This window comes from Sinocyclocheilus grahami, unplaced genomic scaffold (assembly GCF_001515645.1).
Source record: "Sinocyclocheilus grahami isolate Dianchi unplaced genomic scaffold, SAMN03320097.WGS_v1.1 scaffold344.1, whole genome shotgun sequence".
NCBI classification, from domain to species: Eukaryota; Metazoa; Chordata; class Actinopteri; order Cypriniformes; family Cyprinidae; genus Sinocyclocheilus; species Sinocyclocheilus grahami.
Genome location: NW_015505523.1, coordinates 2,267,677 through 2,284,907, shown reverse-complemented (window position 1 = coordinate 2,284,907; position 17,231 = coordinate 2,267,677). Strand labels below are relative to the sequence as shown.

The window sequence follows — 17,231 nt, the reverse complement described above, 5'->3', positions numbered from 1 at the left end:
AGTTTCGCTTTCACAATGAAGCAGACAGCGTCTTCACAACATGGCTGCAGCGTCAACAAAACTACAGTGAGAATAAAAGTTACGCCTTCTTTGTTTGTGTGAACATTTGGGCCGTGTTATGCAAATCTTCCCACATAGTGAGGTAGATATGTGGGGGCGTGTTAGAACGAGCCGTTTTAGGTAGGTGTGGCTGACTCTGAACTTTTATAAAGAATATCTCTTTGGATTTGAGACTTTAGTCTTTGCAACTTTACAGATCTTCTTTATGCACCAAGAGCTTGTAACACTCCAAAGAGAAAGGAAAAATTGAAATCGCATCATATGACCCCTTTAAAGCAAATATAGGAGAAATGCCATTACTGAGCTGGACAGAGCTATTCCCATTTACAATAAAGCATTTGAACACATCTGCAAAAGAAATCAACAAAACCCTGTCAAGGGCCTGTAAAATAAATTAATGTTCTAAGCATTAAAAAAATCCAGCATCTTTGCTAAGACTAAGGCAATGGTTTTAGAGTCAGTGTTCAATGACTAAATTGGGTGCTAGTTATCTATTAAAAGGGGATATATATTGAGTGTTATTAGTCATTTACAAAGAAGGAGAAACACTCTCTTTTCCCAACACTTTATAAACAGTTTATGCAAGAAAGTTCCCAATCTTTCGTTTAAAGCTTTGTAGAGCTCAGCAGGAATTTGTTACTTTTTAGATTATTTATAGAATAAATGATTTCCGAAAGACTAATAGGTGCACCGCATAGGCTACAATTTCTTTACTAATTTGTTTTATGTACAATAAAGAATATTAAAAAAATTGTACCGGATTGCTATTAGAATTTAGAGGAAAACAGATCATTATATAAAACTTAGCACAAAAATTAGCAAAATGACAGTTACATTCCCATCAATATAGCTGTTGAATAGAGTTTCTAACTTGCTGTCTCTCCAGCCTGAAGAAATAGGCAGAGTCCTGTTCGCCCTCCTCTAGCCATTTCCTACGAGATCTAAAGCATATTCAGCCTTTCATTTATATATATCCTCTAAATGATATTACTGATCAATAAGCTTAATTCTGTCTGTTAATTCTTAATTCTGAGTCTGAAAGATCCTCCATATTTTTGTGTGACAACATAGTGATTCTAGCCATAATCTTTCTTCATAATTTTTTCTTATTTTCACTAAGTTACTACAAAATTTTCAACAATGCTTCCCAATTTCATATTTAAGAAGTTCCCAATTATTACTATCCTTCTGTAACAGGGCGAACGAGACGAGAGACGTGCGGATCCATTTTCAAGGCTTTATTTAAAGACATGGTCAACACAGGCAAGAGTCGGACAATGGCAGACAGGTATATAGAGGGCAAGACTTAAAATGTAATCCGAAACACAGGCGATGGTCCAGGCGAGGGGTAAACAGTATCCGAACAGGGCGAGACGAGAGGGGTAATCCAAGACAGGCGATATACTTCAGGGCAGGCAGAGATCCGACAAAACAAGATACACAGGCTAGGATCAAGACACGAATGACTAAGGCAATAAACAGGATTAAACTACTACAAACTAATGTAGCTATCACTTGGAGAGCAATAAACGCTAGACAATACTTTGATTTGATACTTGGATTTGAGTGGTTGTTGTATAGTGTGTGTGTGATTGGCTGCAGGTGAATCCAATCAGTGCAATGGAGCATGGGAAATGTAGTCCAGGGTGACGTGCAACAGTTTGTGTGGTGTGAGAGTCAATGTAATCAGAAGCCCCCCCCCAAGAAGCGGCTTCCAGATGACCAGAAGACCACCACGGCAGAGCATACGGAGCAGAAGACCACCAGAGCCAGACGGAAGACCATGACGGTGGAGCAGACGGCCACGGCAGAGCAGAAGGCCACCATGGCTGAGCAGACAGAGCAGAGACCCCTGGTAGAAAGAGGGATCCAATAAAAACTGAGACACAAGAAACAGACAGAGCATATATGCTCTCAAGGACCGAGGCAGGGAGCACAACAAGTTCATCAATATTTTCCCTGGTGACAACTGAACGGGCAGACAGTTCAAAAACTGTCTCGCAGACTGAAACTGAACAGTCAGATAGTTCATAATTAGACTCACTAACTAGGACTGGCAAAACAGACAGTTCAGACTCATTTGGGGAAACAGAACAAGCAGACAGTTCCTGAATGGTCTCTAAGGCAGTGACAGGGTTAACGGGACAGACATGGAGTGCATTTATTTTTTCTGGGCTCATAACTGGACTAATGGGGCAGATAACAGGTTCCTTGTTTGGAACTGGACAGACAGATCATTGGCTAAAACAGGACAGACAGAAAGTTCAGAATCTGGTTCGTTAATTGAAACAAAATGGACTGACAGTTCAAAACTAGATCTATTGGCTGAGATAGGATGAACAGAATGTTCAAAACCAAGAGCATTGGCTGGAACTGAACTGACAAACAACTTATGGACTGATACTGGGCAGGCAGATAATACAGATAATAGTGACACCTCTTTATTTGTTTTATCACAGTAAAAAGAGATTAAGTTGTCAATTTCAGCATCTATCTAAGGTATTATTCAAAACTACATTAAAAATGAAGAATTTGGAAATTTAGACAGCATATAAAGTATATGTGTTTCAGGTTGATCAATAAATGATCTTTTTGTGAATTAAACCCATAAACATTGGCAATAATACATGTTGAATTTACAAACTATGATGTAATGAACATGAATATACATTTTGTTAAAGCATTTAAGATACAACAAATCAGCTTTGTGTTTAAGAATGTTTTGTAACCCCCTACAGTTTAAGGTTTAACCCTCTAGTTTAACAGACAGAGAGACATAAATATAAAAAGAAATTGTTTATAAGAGTCTATAACATTAGTAACATATAATCTATAACATATAATATTTAATATTACCAGCAAAGTCCAAGTCCAAGTATTTTTGGGTTCCAAAGATGAGTCTACTATGTAGCCTTATACAAAATTATTTTAATTATGTGAAATGAAAATGAAAATTAGATTAGATTATGAAAATGAAATTGGATTAGATTTAAATGAAAATTAGTATTTTCCATCAGGGTGTCTTTCAGTATTTTTCCTCCAAACAATGTCCTGTCCTACCTGCAGTTCCTTGATAATATACTATGAATGTATGAATAAATATTCATACAATAATCTGGTGTTAATGATTGGGTCAAGCAGTTTTAAAAAGTAGGGTGAATGTTTTGATGTTGTAATAAAACGGTTCTCAAATGACCCCTTGAGTTTGAGTTGCTCTCTGGACCCAATAGCAAATTATTGTGGTGTTTAACCCTAAAAGTATTTCCCTAACAATTCTGCTGTTTTCTACAACTATATTTTGATGAAAAATAGCAGTTGGATATTTGAAGATGCTGATAATTTTGATGTTTAAGGTTTTGTAACATAAAATGCTGGTATTTTAGATCCTCCCAAGAATGAACTTGACTTTTAACCTCCACACCCTTGTTGAAAGCATTAGCATGTTTCAAGAGGGGACTTGAACTATCACTGTTTTTTATAAACACACTGAATGTGTTCATACCCTCATACTCAACATTAACTGAATTGAAATCCAGCATTTTGATTGGATAACAGTCAGATTTCCAATTCTAAATGCGTAATGCTCTTTCCCAAAAGATTAGCTATTACAAGGTTTCCCCAAACTATGAGATCCTGATGTTTGATACGGACGTTACACGGATAATCTCTTTGAGGGACTTCAAAAGTAATGAATTTTCAAGAAACCTAACAAAGGTTTTTGAAGATCTGGACAATTTTAATTATGATGGTAAGCATTCTGTTTGTGTGGCTCTGAGTCTTATTATTGATCCAATCAAATTTAGAGATTATTATAAAATATAATATGCAAAAATTACATACATAAATACATTTAAGGGTACAGCAGATTGTCACAGACGCAGTACTCTCATAGGCATCCTTTTTGTGCTGATATACTCCCTTTAGGTACGATTAGACACACTAAGAAATAAGCTACAAAAGTGTTCCTTTTGGTAGTTCTTCCCAAGTGACAAGTTGTTGTACCCCATATAGAGTATCTATACATATATAATTGTATTTGTCTAATTTTTTGTATAATTTTATTTTGTTAGACTAACTCAGGGGTAGGCAAGTTCAGTCCTAGAGAGCCACGCTGTCCTGCAGAGTTTAGCTCCAACCCTGAAAAAAAACGAAGCCTGCCTATAGCCTTAGTAATCCTGAAGACATTGATTAGCTTGTTCGGGTATGTTTGATTATGGTTGGAGCTAAACTCTGCAGGACAGCGGCTCTCTAGGACTGAACTTGCCTACCCCTGGACTTACTTGAGGGAAGTACATTGCTTTCATTGTAAGTACATTAAGTACATTAACATTTTTCATGGCAGTCCAATAGAGAAAAAATGAAACAAATTGTATATTTTTCTTATTATTATTCTTTTAATTTCTTAATGTTCTAAATTCTATTCCTTTTCATTTGGAATCTGCTGATTAATTATTTTTTTTGTGTGTGTGTTTTTGTAAATAACAGATCAAACAGATACTAATATCGCCAAACTCTACTGGAACATTTTACTCAGCATGCAAATAGATGAGCTCTACAATCCAACAGCCTTCCTTGAGACCCAACATATCGTCATCGTATTCACTGATGGTATTGACTCCTATGTATGTGTGTGTGTGTGTACCTGGTATTCCCTATAGTCATGGCCAAAAGTTTTGACAGCGACATAAATTTTGTGTTTTGCAAAGTTTGCTGCTTAAGCTGTTGTGGTGTTCGTTCACATTGTTTCTAGATTATTGTGTAGAGTGATCAGATGCATTTTAAATAATTGCTAAAAGCTTAACTGGCCAAAAAATGAACTTATAAAAGGAGGGAAGAAGTGCTTCCAGTCATTGTGTTCTTGTTAGCAATGGTTACCTCCAAAGAAACACGTGCAGCCATCATCTCTTTGTATCAAAATGGCCTCACATACAAGGAAATTGCTACAAAGAATATTGTACCTGAAAGAACCATTTACCGGATCATCAAGAACTTCAAGGAGAGAGGTTCGTCTGCAGTGAAGAAGTCTTCAGGATGTCCCAGAGTGTCCAGCAAGTGCCAGGACGTCTCCTCCTGAGGAGTCAGCTATGGAATCGTGTCACCACCAGTGCAGAGCTTGCTCAGGAATGGCAGCAGGTTGGTGTGAGAGCATCTGCACGCACAGTGAGGCCAAGACTTATGGACAATGGCCTGGTGTCAAGAAGAGCAGCAAAGAAACCACTTCTCCAAGAAAAACGTCAAGGACAGACTGAAATTCTGCAGGAAATACAAGGATTGGACAGCAGAAGACTGGTGCAAACTTATTTTCTCTGATGAAGCTCCCTTCCGACTGTTTGGGACATCTGGAAAATCGATTGTTCGGAGAAGAAAAGGTGAACACTACCATGAGTCCTGTGTCGTGCCAACAGTGAAGCATCCTGAAACCATCCATGTGTGGGGTTGCTTTTCGACCAAGGGAGTGGGCTCTCTCATAATTCTCCCCAAAAACACTGCCATGAATAAAGAATGGTTTCAAACCATCCTGCAAGAGCAACTTCTTCCAACGATCCATGAGCAATTTGGTGATGATCCGTGCATTTTCCAGCATGATGGAGCACCATGTCACAAAGCAAGAGTGATAAAGAAGTGGCTCGAAGATCATTACATTGAAACTTTGGATCCGTGGCCAGGCAACTCCCCGGATCTCAATCCAATAGAGAACCTGTGGTCAGTCCTCAAAAGGCGAGTGGACAAGCAGAAGCCCACAAACTGTGATCAACTCAAGGCAAGAATGGTTCGCCATCAGTCAGGATTTGACCCAGAAGCTAATATCCAGCATGCCAGAGCAAGTTGCAGAGATTATGAAGAACAAGGGTCAACACTGTAAATATTGACTCATTCTATTTTTTGCCAATAAAAGCCTTTAAAACTTATGATATGCTTATCACTGTTTTTCAGTATACCATAGAAACATTTGGAAAAATAATCTACAAATACTGAAGCAGCAAACTTTGCAAAACACAAAATTTGTCACTGCCAAAACTTTTGGCCATGACTGTACATTATGAGGAAACAAGCTTATAAATCATACAGAATTAAGTTTTTTAAAAATCGAAAAATGCAGAAAATTTTGTGTGAAGGGTAGGTTTAGGGATAGGGTTAGAGTAAGGAGATACAGTTTGTACAGTATGTAGTATGAAAGTATGAAGTATGAAAGGTCTCCATAAAACATGGAAACCAGCGTGTGTGTGTGTGTGTGTGTGTGTGTGTGTGTGTGTGTGTGTGTGTGTGTGTGTGTGTCTGTACTTAGGTATTTTGCCATTAAGTAGTTTAAGTTCTTTGTCAGAATTAATAAATGAATACATGAAATGCCCAATGTATTACAAGTATTATAGTATTATAAATAAGAACAGAGCAAATAGCCTTTTTGAATAGACTTTTGAAGCAAATAATTTCTGTATATTGATCTCTTTTTACTTGATAGGCAAGACAAACATGGGGGGAATCCCGCACCTAAAGTGGACCAAATTAAACAGCTTGTCACCAAACATGATCCAAAGTGAGAGGAGAAACTCGGTGAACAATAAATTGTATTAATCATAATTGTATTTGAAATCAAATTGTTTGGACTTTGTTACTTTCATTCACAAGCAGCATTATCATCACTGTACATATTGATTTTGCCTTTATTATAAGTCTTTATAATTGATTTTATATTGATATGAATGTGTCCTCGACTCTCTTTTCAGCACTTTATGTATTTGGAGTTGGAGTTGACATAAAAATAGAAAATATAAATCGCTTAGCATCACACAGGGACAAAGAAAAACATGTATTTAAGCTTCCAGACTTGGACGAGGTGCAGAAGATATTTGACAGAATGATTGGTACTGTATCTATAATTCACTCATATGTGAAATTTGAATATCTATTCAGCATATTACAGTATGCCAAAACGTGAAATATTATTATTTAAATAATTGTTTTCTGTTCTAATATATTTTAGAATATTTTAGTCTTCAGTGTCACATGATCCTTCAGAAATCATTCACATATACTGATTTGGCGCTCAAGAAGTATTTCTGATTATTATCAATGTTGAAAACAGCTGTGATGCTTAATATGTTTTTGGAAATTCTACAGGATTTGTACACTCATTATGAAATGAAAATCAATTGTATCAGTTGCCTGATGAAAATTAAAAGCAGTTTTATTTGACATGGTGCATGCATGGTGCGAATAAATCAATCATGACTGATTCCTAAAAGTGCATTTCAACGAAAAACATAAGTCCAGCATGACTGCCAGACTGGCTAAAGCAGTTTTTTGCACATTTATTCATAAACCCTAGAGAAACTAGAGTCTAGAGAAACATAAATTTAGTCAAGTTGACTGGTGAGTGCATGATAAGACATGATGAGCTGCTCTGTTTGCCCAAACCAGATAATGAAAGAAAAATCACTTCAAAACTCAGGTTTGCAGTGAATGTATTTCAGTACAAATTAGGACATAATAAGAGCCTAAAAGTGTTAGTAAGCTAAGAAAATATCTTCGCTCTGCTTTAGACGCCGTTGCATCAGTGTTGCAGAAGGCCGAGGTGTGCATTATTAACAACACTGTGTGAAATAAGCTGATGGATGATGGGATAACACCACGCATGATCTGTGCAGGTGTATTGAGCGGAGGCGTAGACGCTTGTCAGGTGAAATGAAAGATCTTCTGTTTTTTTCACATTCAGATACATGTCATAGCCTTACATTTGTCAGTAATGCACATATATTCCTCATTCCTCTGCCAGGGTGACTCAGGTGGTCCAATGATTTCCACTGAGAGCAGTGGCCGCATGTTTCTTGCTGGTGTGGTGAGTTGGGGAGATGGCTGCAGCCGCAGGAACAGGCCCGGCGTTTACACACGCGTCACAGAATACCGCAGCTGGATCAGGCAGATGACAGGGGTATAATGTCACAACAGTGACACGAAATGGACTAAAGCAAACAGTATCAACCTGTATTGAGAGAGTTATTGAAAATAATTAAGGCATTCATGTTCATTGAGTTTTATTTCAGAAGCCACAAAGATTCCTATAATCAGGCCAAATGTCCATTCAATTTTTTGACTTTCATTTTACATGAATATAATAATGAGCTTTCATAGTTTCTTCATTTATTTCTCTATGTATTTACTCTCTTAAAAGAGTTTTGTCTATGTGCTAAGTAATAGGAAATCATTTTATTGTTTTCATTTATTCTGGGCAGTTAAGGTCCAGCTTGAATATTTTTTTAATTTTAAATGTATGCTGATAAAATTATATAATTTCTAAACTTTGTATGTTAGTTGCAGACTAAGTATATTTACTGTGTGTGTGTGTGTGTGACAGTTTGTGTTCTTACTCCTTAGATTTATTATAACATCCATTGAAATGTTTTAATATGAAAATGTCAGCATTTTTATGTTTTGTTCAAACAATTGGCAATTTGTTCGATTTTATTTTTGCAATTTTGTTTACATAATTTTTGTTTTACTGTTATGTGTATCTGTGATTTAGTTAAAATGTTATATTTTTATTTTTGTTAATGCCCTCCTTGGGGGATTGGCGTTCCCATAATGTGCCTTGATATGGTAAATTCTTTGATAAACATTAAAAGGGAAATCCTAATCTGCTTTGTATTTGCTTATTTTTCATGTTGAGAGTTCAGGGCTTGATGCTACATTTTAACAAAGTTATGACAAATATTACAGTTGCATCAAATACATTTTAAATATAACAAATTTAACATGTTAATAGGTTAACACAAAAATGAAAATGTCTAAAGATCAGTGAATAATTTTAATTATCTAAAGTATCTTATTCTTGTTTGTATATTGTACAATGATATCGATGTAATGCCTTATTTCTGTCCATTTCTATTAACTGTAATGTAAGGCTTGCAATTATCATATTTGCATTTGTGAATTTAAAATTGGAAAATAAATAACTAAACTTGCATTTTCGTATGGAGGATGAAACCATATTATAAAATAAAAAAGCTATTATAAAATATGATGATTTTGAATTTTTAAAGGCGAAAAAATTGGGATGAAAACGTGTGATGTGTGAAGCTGCATCTTTGCCGCTAAGTGTAGTGCAACAAATGAAAAATAGAAATATTTGAATTTCTTTAACGTTTTCGTATTTCCTCAACTATTCATTCATTCACTTAATTATATATTTATTTATGCACGAATATATGGATTTGTCTTTATTCGTTCATTTGTGTGTTTTTATTTAATTGTTCAATCTGTACACAGTAGTAGTAGCAATATTTTTGAGAAATCATTCTTTTACAGAATGAACGAAAGTTCAGATGACAGACCGGAAATGTGCACCAATGTTATTATTCCCAGCGCCGTTGTGAGGAGCTAGCTAGCATATTCATTCCTAATTTCCACCAACATCCATGGTAAAAGTCTTTAAATATTTTCTTGATATACATAAAACAGATAAACGAAAACGATACATTTGGTTAATTTCATCAGAATAGATGTAAAGGCTGAACGGGACTGTTAGCTCGTTGTATTAGCTAGTAGCAGAATTAGCAACACATCAAAGATAGTTATTACATGTGTCTTTTGTCATAAAAAACATACGTACAAGTTGTCAATACAGTTGTCGCGGGAAATAATACGCTGTTTCATAGTTTTTTTTCTATTTTATATTCATCTGGTGTGTTGTTCTTAAAATGTAGTACGCAAGCGAATATGCTCAAGTATCTTGACAGTTTGCATGTTGATTTTGTTGTCATTTATTTCATTATCACAAATGGTATATTAAATACAATTGTGTGAAAGGCAGCAATTGAATAATGATATATTTTAAAAGGCGAGTTAATTACTAAAATAATCCTAAAGTCATACAAAATACTGCTTTTCATATGTCTTTAGACCTGTTTCCTTCTCAGTTGATAATATGTAATTTTGTAAACGCACAGATACCGTTTTTGCTGCTGTGAAGGGTTAGGTAAAGATGGATGCATTGGATCACATGTTAACAGACCCACTGGAGTCTGGAATGGACCAGGATGGACGTGTGATGGAAGAGTGCATGTTGGGAAACCGTAGAGTTCGGGTTCCTGAAGATTTGCTGGAGGACGTGAGTTATTAGCCTTCTTATTTATTATTTTATGAAAACATGAGCATAAAAACTAAACCATCAATTTATCTTGTGTACAATTTGTGTCTTTGCGTAAGAGCAGCCAGAGATATTCTTCTCAGTGATGAGTGAGAGCACATGGACAGATGTGCTCACAGATGCTCAACGGACACATCTACGTCAACTCCTGCCTCAGTTCTCTGATAATAACGTCTCAGAACAGAACAGCATGATCAGCGACCTTTTTAACAACCAGAATTTCTTCTTCGGAAACCCCTTGCACATTGCCCAGAAGCTGTTCAGAGGTTACTCTCTTTTCCTTTTATTTTCAACCCTTGTATTTTAAAATACAACTTTAACTTCACTAAAATACAATCCAGAATACAATTTCATGCATATTAGTTTGTTCATCTTTCCTTAGATGGTTACTTTAACCCAGAGGTGGTCAAGTACAGACTACTTTGTGCTAAATCGCAGAAAAAAAGGCACATCTACTCCCTTCAACAGTACTACCACAAATTACTCAAGCAGATCCTGGTTTCTAGAAAGGTACAAAGAAATCACAGACTTCACAGAAAAGCTCATTCAGTTTCTGTAACATGGTCAGTGTTTATCTTTCCATATACACTGCTGTTTAAAAGTTTGAAGTCAGTAAGATTTTTTCTGTTTTGAAAAAATGTAATACGTCTGTTCAGCAAGGATGCATTAAATTGATCAAAAATGATTAATGAACGTTTCAAAACATTTCTATGAAAGTTAAATACTAGTTAAATACTGTTCTTTTAAATCTATTCATCAAAGAATCCTGAAACAATGTATCATGATATCCTCAAAAATATTAAGCATCACAACTGTTTTCAACATTGAAAATATTAAGAAATGCACATTAGAATGATTTCTGAAGGATCATGTGACACTGAAGACTGGAGTAATGGCTGCTGGAAATTCAGCTTTGTCATGAATTGCATTTTACAATATATTAAATAGAAAACAGTTATTTTAGATTACAATAAATATTTAGATTTAGATTACAATATTTCACAATATTACTTTTTTACCATGTTTTGATCAAATTAATGCAGTCTGGTTTTCAAAAACTTCAAAAATCGTACCTACCACAGACATTGGAAATATAATCGAGTAGCTGGTGTAACTCTATGTAATCTACTATTGAATGCATGTGGTTTCTCTTGTAATGCAGGAGTTGCTGGATTTGGCGGTCCGCAGTGGACCTGAGCTTGCGGTAAAACGGCGGTACCCTGCACCCTCTCATAAAGAGATGCTGGAGCAGAGGGTGAGATGTCGAGTGGGTCACATACTGAAGGATGTGAAAACAGAGTGTGGGGACAGTAATGTGTCATCTGATGAAGATGGTGAGTGTGATGCAGTGTGAAAACATCTTTTTCAGCACAATTATTCTTTATTGTAATGATGATTGATATGATGATCATGTGTTCATGCAGATCAAGCAGATACAGCCTCTTGGTTGCCTGTTCCTCAGTCACCTTCCTCCCCAACTCCAACTGTCTCTCTCAGGGTGCTACCCAGCCTTTCTACTCAGGACATGAAAACCAGAGGTGAGTTAAAGCTATAGCTTTAACGCTATATGAAGTTATAAGAAGCTAAATATGATTTTCCATGTAGACAAGCCTGAGCTGGGTGAGAAGGAGCTAAGAGCCATGCTGCACAGACACAGAGAGAAAAGAAAACGACAGCCAGTAAGTTGCCTAAAGGGGTCACTGTTTTATTACTGTATTCTTTATATTCATTTTTCCACTTGATGTCAGTTATAAAGTTTTGTCATTTTTAGTTAGTTTTATTCCTGCTGCACCTTTAAGAAACTCTGTGATGTCACCAATTTTCAAAAGTGCAGAACAAGCCATTTTTGCATCTCATTTACAATAAATGGTCGTTTTTAACTGGGAAAATTTAAGTTCTTAAAGATACAGCATGTTTTAATCGGACATCAAGCCCAAAATTAAATTGTGCACTAGGACAGTGTTTTTTTTTTTTTAACTGGGCTCCGGGGACCTCCTGGTGCTCACAAGGGAGTACAAGGGGATCCGTGAAAGATTTTATAGAAAAATAGTGTAAACAAATTAAAATTAAATAATAAAAAAATAATAAAATAACTAAATACATGAATAATAATTTGAACAAATAATATTTCTTACAGTACTGTAGTGAGTAGAAAATGTGATGTAACATAATTTGAACTAAATATTTACAAATCACACACACACACACACACACAGGTTTCCATTTTTTGTGGGAACATTCCATAGGCGTAATGTTTTTTTTAAACTTTTTTATTACAAACTGTATTTTATATCCCCTAACCCTACACTTAAACCTACCCCTCACAAAAACCGCAGGCATTTTTTTTTTTTAGATTTTCAAAACACTTCATTCTGTGTGATTTATAAGCCTGTTTCCTCATGGGGACCAAAAAAATGTCCCCACAAGGTCAAAATTTACTGCTATTAATTACTGTACTTGTGGGGACATTTGGTTGTCGTAACCTAGTAAATACCAGTACACACACACACACACACATACAGTATATTAACAGTATACACACACACATATGTTCACAGTATAAAATTATTACTAGGTACATGAAAATATATAGCTGCCTTTTAAATTTTAGGATGGGGGGGGGTTCCCTCCCATGAGGGTGATTATGTTTGGGGGTCTGTGGCATCTAAAAGATTGAAAAACATAGCACTATAAGACAAGATATAAATAATTAATGATGTCATTTTTAGGATCACCCTGACCTGATGACCTCTGACCTCCATCTTGGTGATATCATGACCCGAGTCAACATCGGCAAAAAAGGATCTGTTACAAGTGAGAATGATGCGTTAATTTGCTTCTCTTAAATATGAGATGCATGAATTATCGCAGCAGGTGGAAATCTATGTGCTCAGTGTCTGTGCTTTTGACCCATAGATGTATTTGACCTGGCTTTACCTAAGAAGAAGATAAAGGAAGAGAGAAGGAAGAAAAAGATGCGGCCTATAAAAATGGAATCGGAGGAGGTCTGCGATGTTCAGATGTCTGCCTCTTCCGTGAACTCAGGTCTTGCTGATGTCCCCACTGCTCCTCCACAAAGTGTTAAAGAAGAGTAGGTCTTTCTACTGTACATAAGATACTTTGTTCACAACTCTCAGTATTTAAATATCTCACAGTTAACCGTTTTACTTTTGTACAAAAGGCCTATAGATGAGTCCCAGACGAGCCCTGAAACAGTGGAAGAGATAGCTATGAGCTTTTTTCATTTGCTTGAGGACATCCTCAGACTTGAAAGTCTAGCAACATCCTCAACGGTACATGTAGCACCTTTGTATATATATATATACAGTATTGGTCAAAGGTTTAGACACATTTACCTATTCCATCACGCTTTAGTTTGGGGACCAATTCTCACTATTAACTAACTATTAACTGCAACTTTTGCCTTAATAAACTCCTAATTTGCTGCTTATTAATAGTTATTAAGGTAGTTGTTAAGTTTAGGTATGGGGTAAGATTAAGGGATCTAAAATATGGTCATGCAGATTAAAGTGTTAATATGTGCTTTATAAGTACTAATAAACAGTCAATAGGCTAATAATATGCATGCTAGTTAATAGTAAGAATCGGATCTTAAAATAAAGTGTTAACATTTATTCTTTATCATTACAATTTTCCCCATTTTGTTGAATATTTAAGTCTGAATAATTAAATAACACATGCAAGAATAGGTCATATGCAATATAAAAAATATACAGATACATTACTGTTTAAGTTTAATACAAAGTAAGATTTCAGAGTTTTTTGGGGGGGGTGTTGGGAGGGGTAAATCAATATTCTTTCTATTCTGCAAAGGATGCATTAAGTTGCATTAAGTGAAACAATTAAAAATTGCTATACATTACATTCATCATGCTTTTGCTCTGCACAGTCTTCTTCATGGGATGCATCCTGGGATGCTTAAACAATTTTGAAGGACTTACCATGTATTTTGGCCAGTTTTTGCCCTCTTTTCCTTTATTACCAATGTCCAACTTATTTAAAAATAATTTTAAAGTTGTAAATAAATTAATACATAGGCATAATTTAAATTTCTAAACTAATTTCAGCATTTCCTTTAGACCAAAAGTTCTTGTAATCATGAGAAATGTACATTCAGTGTCCAAACTTAAAATCTGAAATATCATGTTTTCAGAAATAGCTGAAGGGAGTTTAATAGTATTTCACTGACCTTGCTGCTCATCCTAAACATGAAACAATTATTGTGATTGTCCCTTTTATTGTTGCTCTCAGGTGGAGGAGAAGGTCCAACAGTGGCAGTCATCTCCAGCCAGCACACTCAACCCCTGGTTCTCTATGGCCCCCTGCTGGTCAGAGTTGGTCGTTTCTGCTCTACAGTTTCTCGCTGGAGAAAGCAAAGGTATACCTGAATTATTACATATTTTTTTTAATGAAAAATTCCTGAAGCTGTCATTTTTTAATTTATATTTTGAATGATGCATGTTGATATTTAGGCTTATGCTTGATGTCTCTGTTTCCTGTCAGCTGGTGTAATGGCTCTGCCTACTGGCTTCGTACCTTTTGTGGAGTTCAAGGAACTTTCCCAGCAATGGAAATGGATAGGTACGATGTTATTAAATGGAAACATAGGCTGTTTAAATGTATAAGGTTGCATAATACACTACCATTCAAAAGTTTGAGCTTGGAAAGTTAATTTATTTGATTAAAAAATTCAATAAAATCAGTAATATTGTGAAATATTATGAGAATTTCAAATAACGGTTTTCCATTTGAATATATTTTAAAATCATTCAGAATTAAAATCATTCTGATATACTGATTTGGTGCTCAAGAAACCTTTTTGACTATCAATGATGTTGAAAACAATCGTGCTGCTTAATATCTTTGTGGAAACATTTTTTTTTCTTTTCAGAATAATTTTGTGGACAAATATAAATTGAATGCTTTTACAAAAGTAATATTCTAATAATTTTTCAGTGAGAACTGCAGAGTGCACAGCTATTCTGTAAGACTTTTTAAATTACTTTTAATAATCAAGAATTCATCAAATTAATCAGAAGTGACTAATGAATTCTTGCAGAATAAAAGTAATTAAAAAAAGTCTTAGTGAACAATACACTCCAGTTGTCTTTGAAAAAATGGTTTGAATATTACTTTTGTAAAAGCATTCAATTTATGTTTGACTTCAAAACTAATTTTTAAACGGGTATCTTTCAGATGAAGGGGTTTTTAGATCATGTATATCAAAACCATCTGTAGTGTGCATTTCTTTACACTGATATTTACAGGTCCAAGTCAGGAAGCAGACAAAGATCTAAGTGCCCTGTGCCAGTTATGGCTGGAGTCAAAGGATCATGTGATTGTCAAGGTAGTAAACATCTAATATGCTTTTTCACAAAGATGTAATGGCAAACTCGCCAATTTCTGATTCTGTGTTTGTTTTACAGCAAGAGGGAGAGGAGACCGCAGAACTCACTCCTCCAACACCCAGAGTGTGAGTTTGACAGTGGATTACAGTGTGTTTACTTAACCATAAGTGTCATAATCGAACAACAACTCCTTTGTATTTTTAGTTGCGACTGGTGCACACAGGCATGGCATTTCATGCTGTTTTTTTCCTATTCTTTATTAGGTGGACTGATTATGTGGTGAGGCCTAGTACGGGAGAGGAAAGGCATGTTTTTCAAGAGCAGGTTAGTGCTTGGGTCTCACCTACCCTAAACCTACCCTAACCTACCCTGTCAAACGCATATGTTTTACATTGTTGCACCGCTTGTGGAATGTAGTCTGTTATTATTCTTTCAGTCACTGAAGTGTTTGTGTTTTTTAGGAGCAGCAGCGTTATGATCAGCCGCATAAAGCCTTCACTTACCGAATGCACGGCTTTGAGTCTGTGGTGGGACCAGTCAAGGGAGTTTTTGACAAGGAGACATCGCTCAATAAAGCACGAGAGCATTCTTTACTGCGCTCTGACAGACCAGCTTATGTCACCATACTATCTCTTGGTAACCACTGGGTCCTCTTTTTTTTCTTTTTGCAGTTCTGTTAGGGATGTGTTGTACTGACATGGTTTATTATTCTCAGAAGGGAAAATCAGATTTGAATGGTCTTGAATTGAGGTTCAGTAAAAAAAAAAAAAAAAGGCATATTCATGTGTTTTCTTTTTGCAAAAACAGTGCGAGATGCTGCTGCCAGGCTTCCTAATGGAGAAGGTACTAGAGCTGAGATTTGTGAATTACTCAAGGACTCCCAGTTCTTAGCCCCCGATGTCACCAGCGCTCAGGTCAGACATGTTTTATGCTGACGTATTTACTATTATAACACATTAGTCGTGGTAACACTTACGCATTTTGTCCATTTTTAGGTAAACACGGTGGTGAGCGGTGCCCTCGATCGCCTGCACTACGAAAAAGACCCTTGTGTGAAATACGACATCGGCCGCAAGCTGTGGATCTACCTCCACAGGGACCGGAGCCAGGAGGAGTTTGGTGAGCAACCCTGGCTGGACAATAATTCAATATCAATATGTATCACGATATAAATTTTTTCAATAACGGTGATATGATTTTTAAACACATTTTCGATATTTCGATACACATTACCAGTGTTTCCCATACATTGATTTATTTGTGCCATTTGACTTCATTGAATAAACATGAGCACTGCACATTTCAAAATCAAAACACGTCGCGGGTGTTTTATATGAATGTATCTCTGAAAGGAAAGGACTGTCTTCAGAAAAGTTTCGATGGGATTTTCATTTTATCTGATAAAGAAGCGTTCATGAGCGGAGCTGATTTGATTACAGCCGTTATTGGAGAAAGCACTAGTTCTACTGCTCTCAAAGCGCCTCCTGCTGGCAGACAATCAGTTTGCATTTTCAATAAGCCCATCTCCAGGAACATGTTTTTGTTGTTTTTTTCTGCAGCAACTCCGAGCACTTTTCATACTCTTTATACTGGCTAAAGCCTATTTGTTTCAATCTATAAGAATAATCAGCCTACACTACCAGTCAGAGGTTTGTTAA

The 17,231-nt window shown here is 35.9% G+C and overlaps 2 protein-coding genes across 7 annotated transcripts in view; both read left to right on the top strand.

Moving 5' to 3' along the window:
- The first annotated feature begins 3,620 nt into the window (after nt 1-3,620).
- On the top strand, nt 3,621-6,978 carry LOC107548198 (complement C2-like). Of its 4 annotated transcripts, none has more exons than XR_001604447.1 (4): nt 3,621-3,808; nt 4,546-4,682; nt 6,521-6,612; nt 6,786-6,977. XR_001604447.1 is itself a non-coding variant. In XM_016228811.1 (4 exons), exons 1-4 carry the CDS (start codon nt 3,634-3,636, stop codon nt 6,816-6,818), a joined length of 423 nt encoding a protein of 140 aa, XP_016084297.1. In that variant the 5' UTR covers nt 3,621-3,633; the 3' UTR covers nt 6,819-6,978. The 4 variants fall into 4 exon arrangements, 2 of the variants coding, with proteins under 2 accessions (XP_016084297.1, XP_016084296.1); XR_001604448.1 differs by having other exon boundaries at nt 4,546-4,668; nt 6,526-6,612; nt 6,786-6,976; XM_016228811.1 differs by having other exon boundaries at nt 4,546-4,668; nt 6,786-6,978.
- A 2,421-nt stretch (nt 6,979-9,399) lies between these two features.
- Nucleotides 9,400-17,231, top strand: part of nfrkb (nuclear factor related to kappaB binding protein) — a 16,089-nt gene continuing 8,257 nt past the window's right edge. Inside the window, exons 1-18 of one of the 3 annotated variants that reach the window (XM_016228807.1) lie at nt 9,400-9,476; nt 10,005-10,165; nt 10,269-10,470; nt 10,587-10,714; nt 11,367-11,538; nt 11,638-11,742; nt 11,810-11,883; nt 12,934-13,018; nt 13,121-13,295; nt 13,386-13,497; nt 14,477-14,603; nt 14,729-14,806; nt 15,493-15,572; nt 15,652-15,698; nt 15,837-15,897; nt 16,035-16,209; nt 16,381-16,487; nt 16,569-16,692. In XM_016228807.1, the coding sequence (XP_016084293.1) occupies nt 10,040-10,165; nt 10,269-10,470; nt 10,587-10,714; nt 11,367-11,538; nt 11,638-11,742; nt 11,810-11,883; nt 12,934-13,018; nt 13,121-13,295; nt 13,386-13,497; nt 14,477-14,603; nt 14,729-14,806; nt 15,493-15,572; nt 15,652-15,698; nt 15,837-15,897; nt 16,035-16,209; nt 16,381-16,487; nt 16,569-16,692 (1,978 nt within the window). In that variant the 5' untranslated portion in view covers nt 9,400-9,476; nt 10,005-10,039. Of the gene's footprint in view, nt 9,477-10,004; nt 10,166-10,268; nt 10,471-10,586; nt 10,715-11,366; nt 11,539-11,628; nt 11,743-11,809; nt 11,884-12,933; nt 13,019-13,120; nt 13,296-13,385; nt 13,498-14,476; nt 14,604-14,728; nt 14,807-15,492; nt 15,573-15,651; nt 15,699-15,836; nt 15,898-16,034; nt 16,210-16,380; nt 16,488-16,568; nt 16,693-17,231 lie in introns of all 3 variants that reach the window. The other 2 variants (XM_016228805.1, XM_016228806.1) reach the window with 2 other exon arrangements.

Coding starts and splice junctions, on each gene's coding strand:
- LOC107548198 (XM_016228810.1), top strand. CDS start 3,634: ATGCGTAATGCTCTTTCCCAAAAGATTAGCTATTACAAGGTTTCCCCA. Junction 4,683..6,525: donor CTGATGGTATTGACTCCTAT/GTATGTGTGTGT, acceptor TTGATAGGCAAG/ACAAACATGGGGGGAATCCC. Junction 6,613..6,785: donor AAAGTGAGAGGAGAAACTCG/GTGAACAATAAA, acceptor CTCTCTTTTCAG/CACTTTATGTATTTGGAGTT.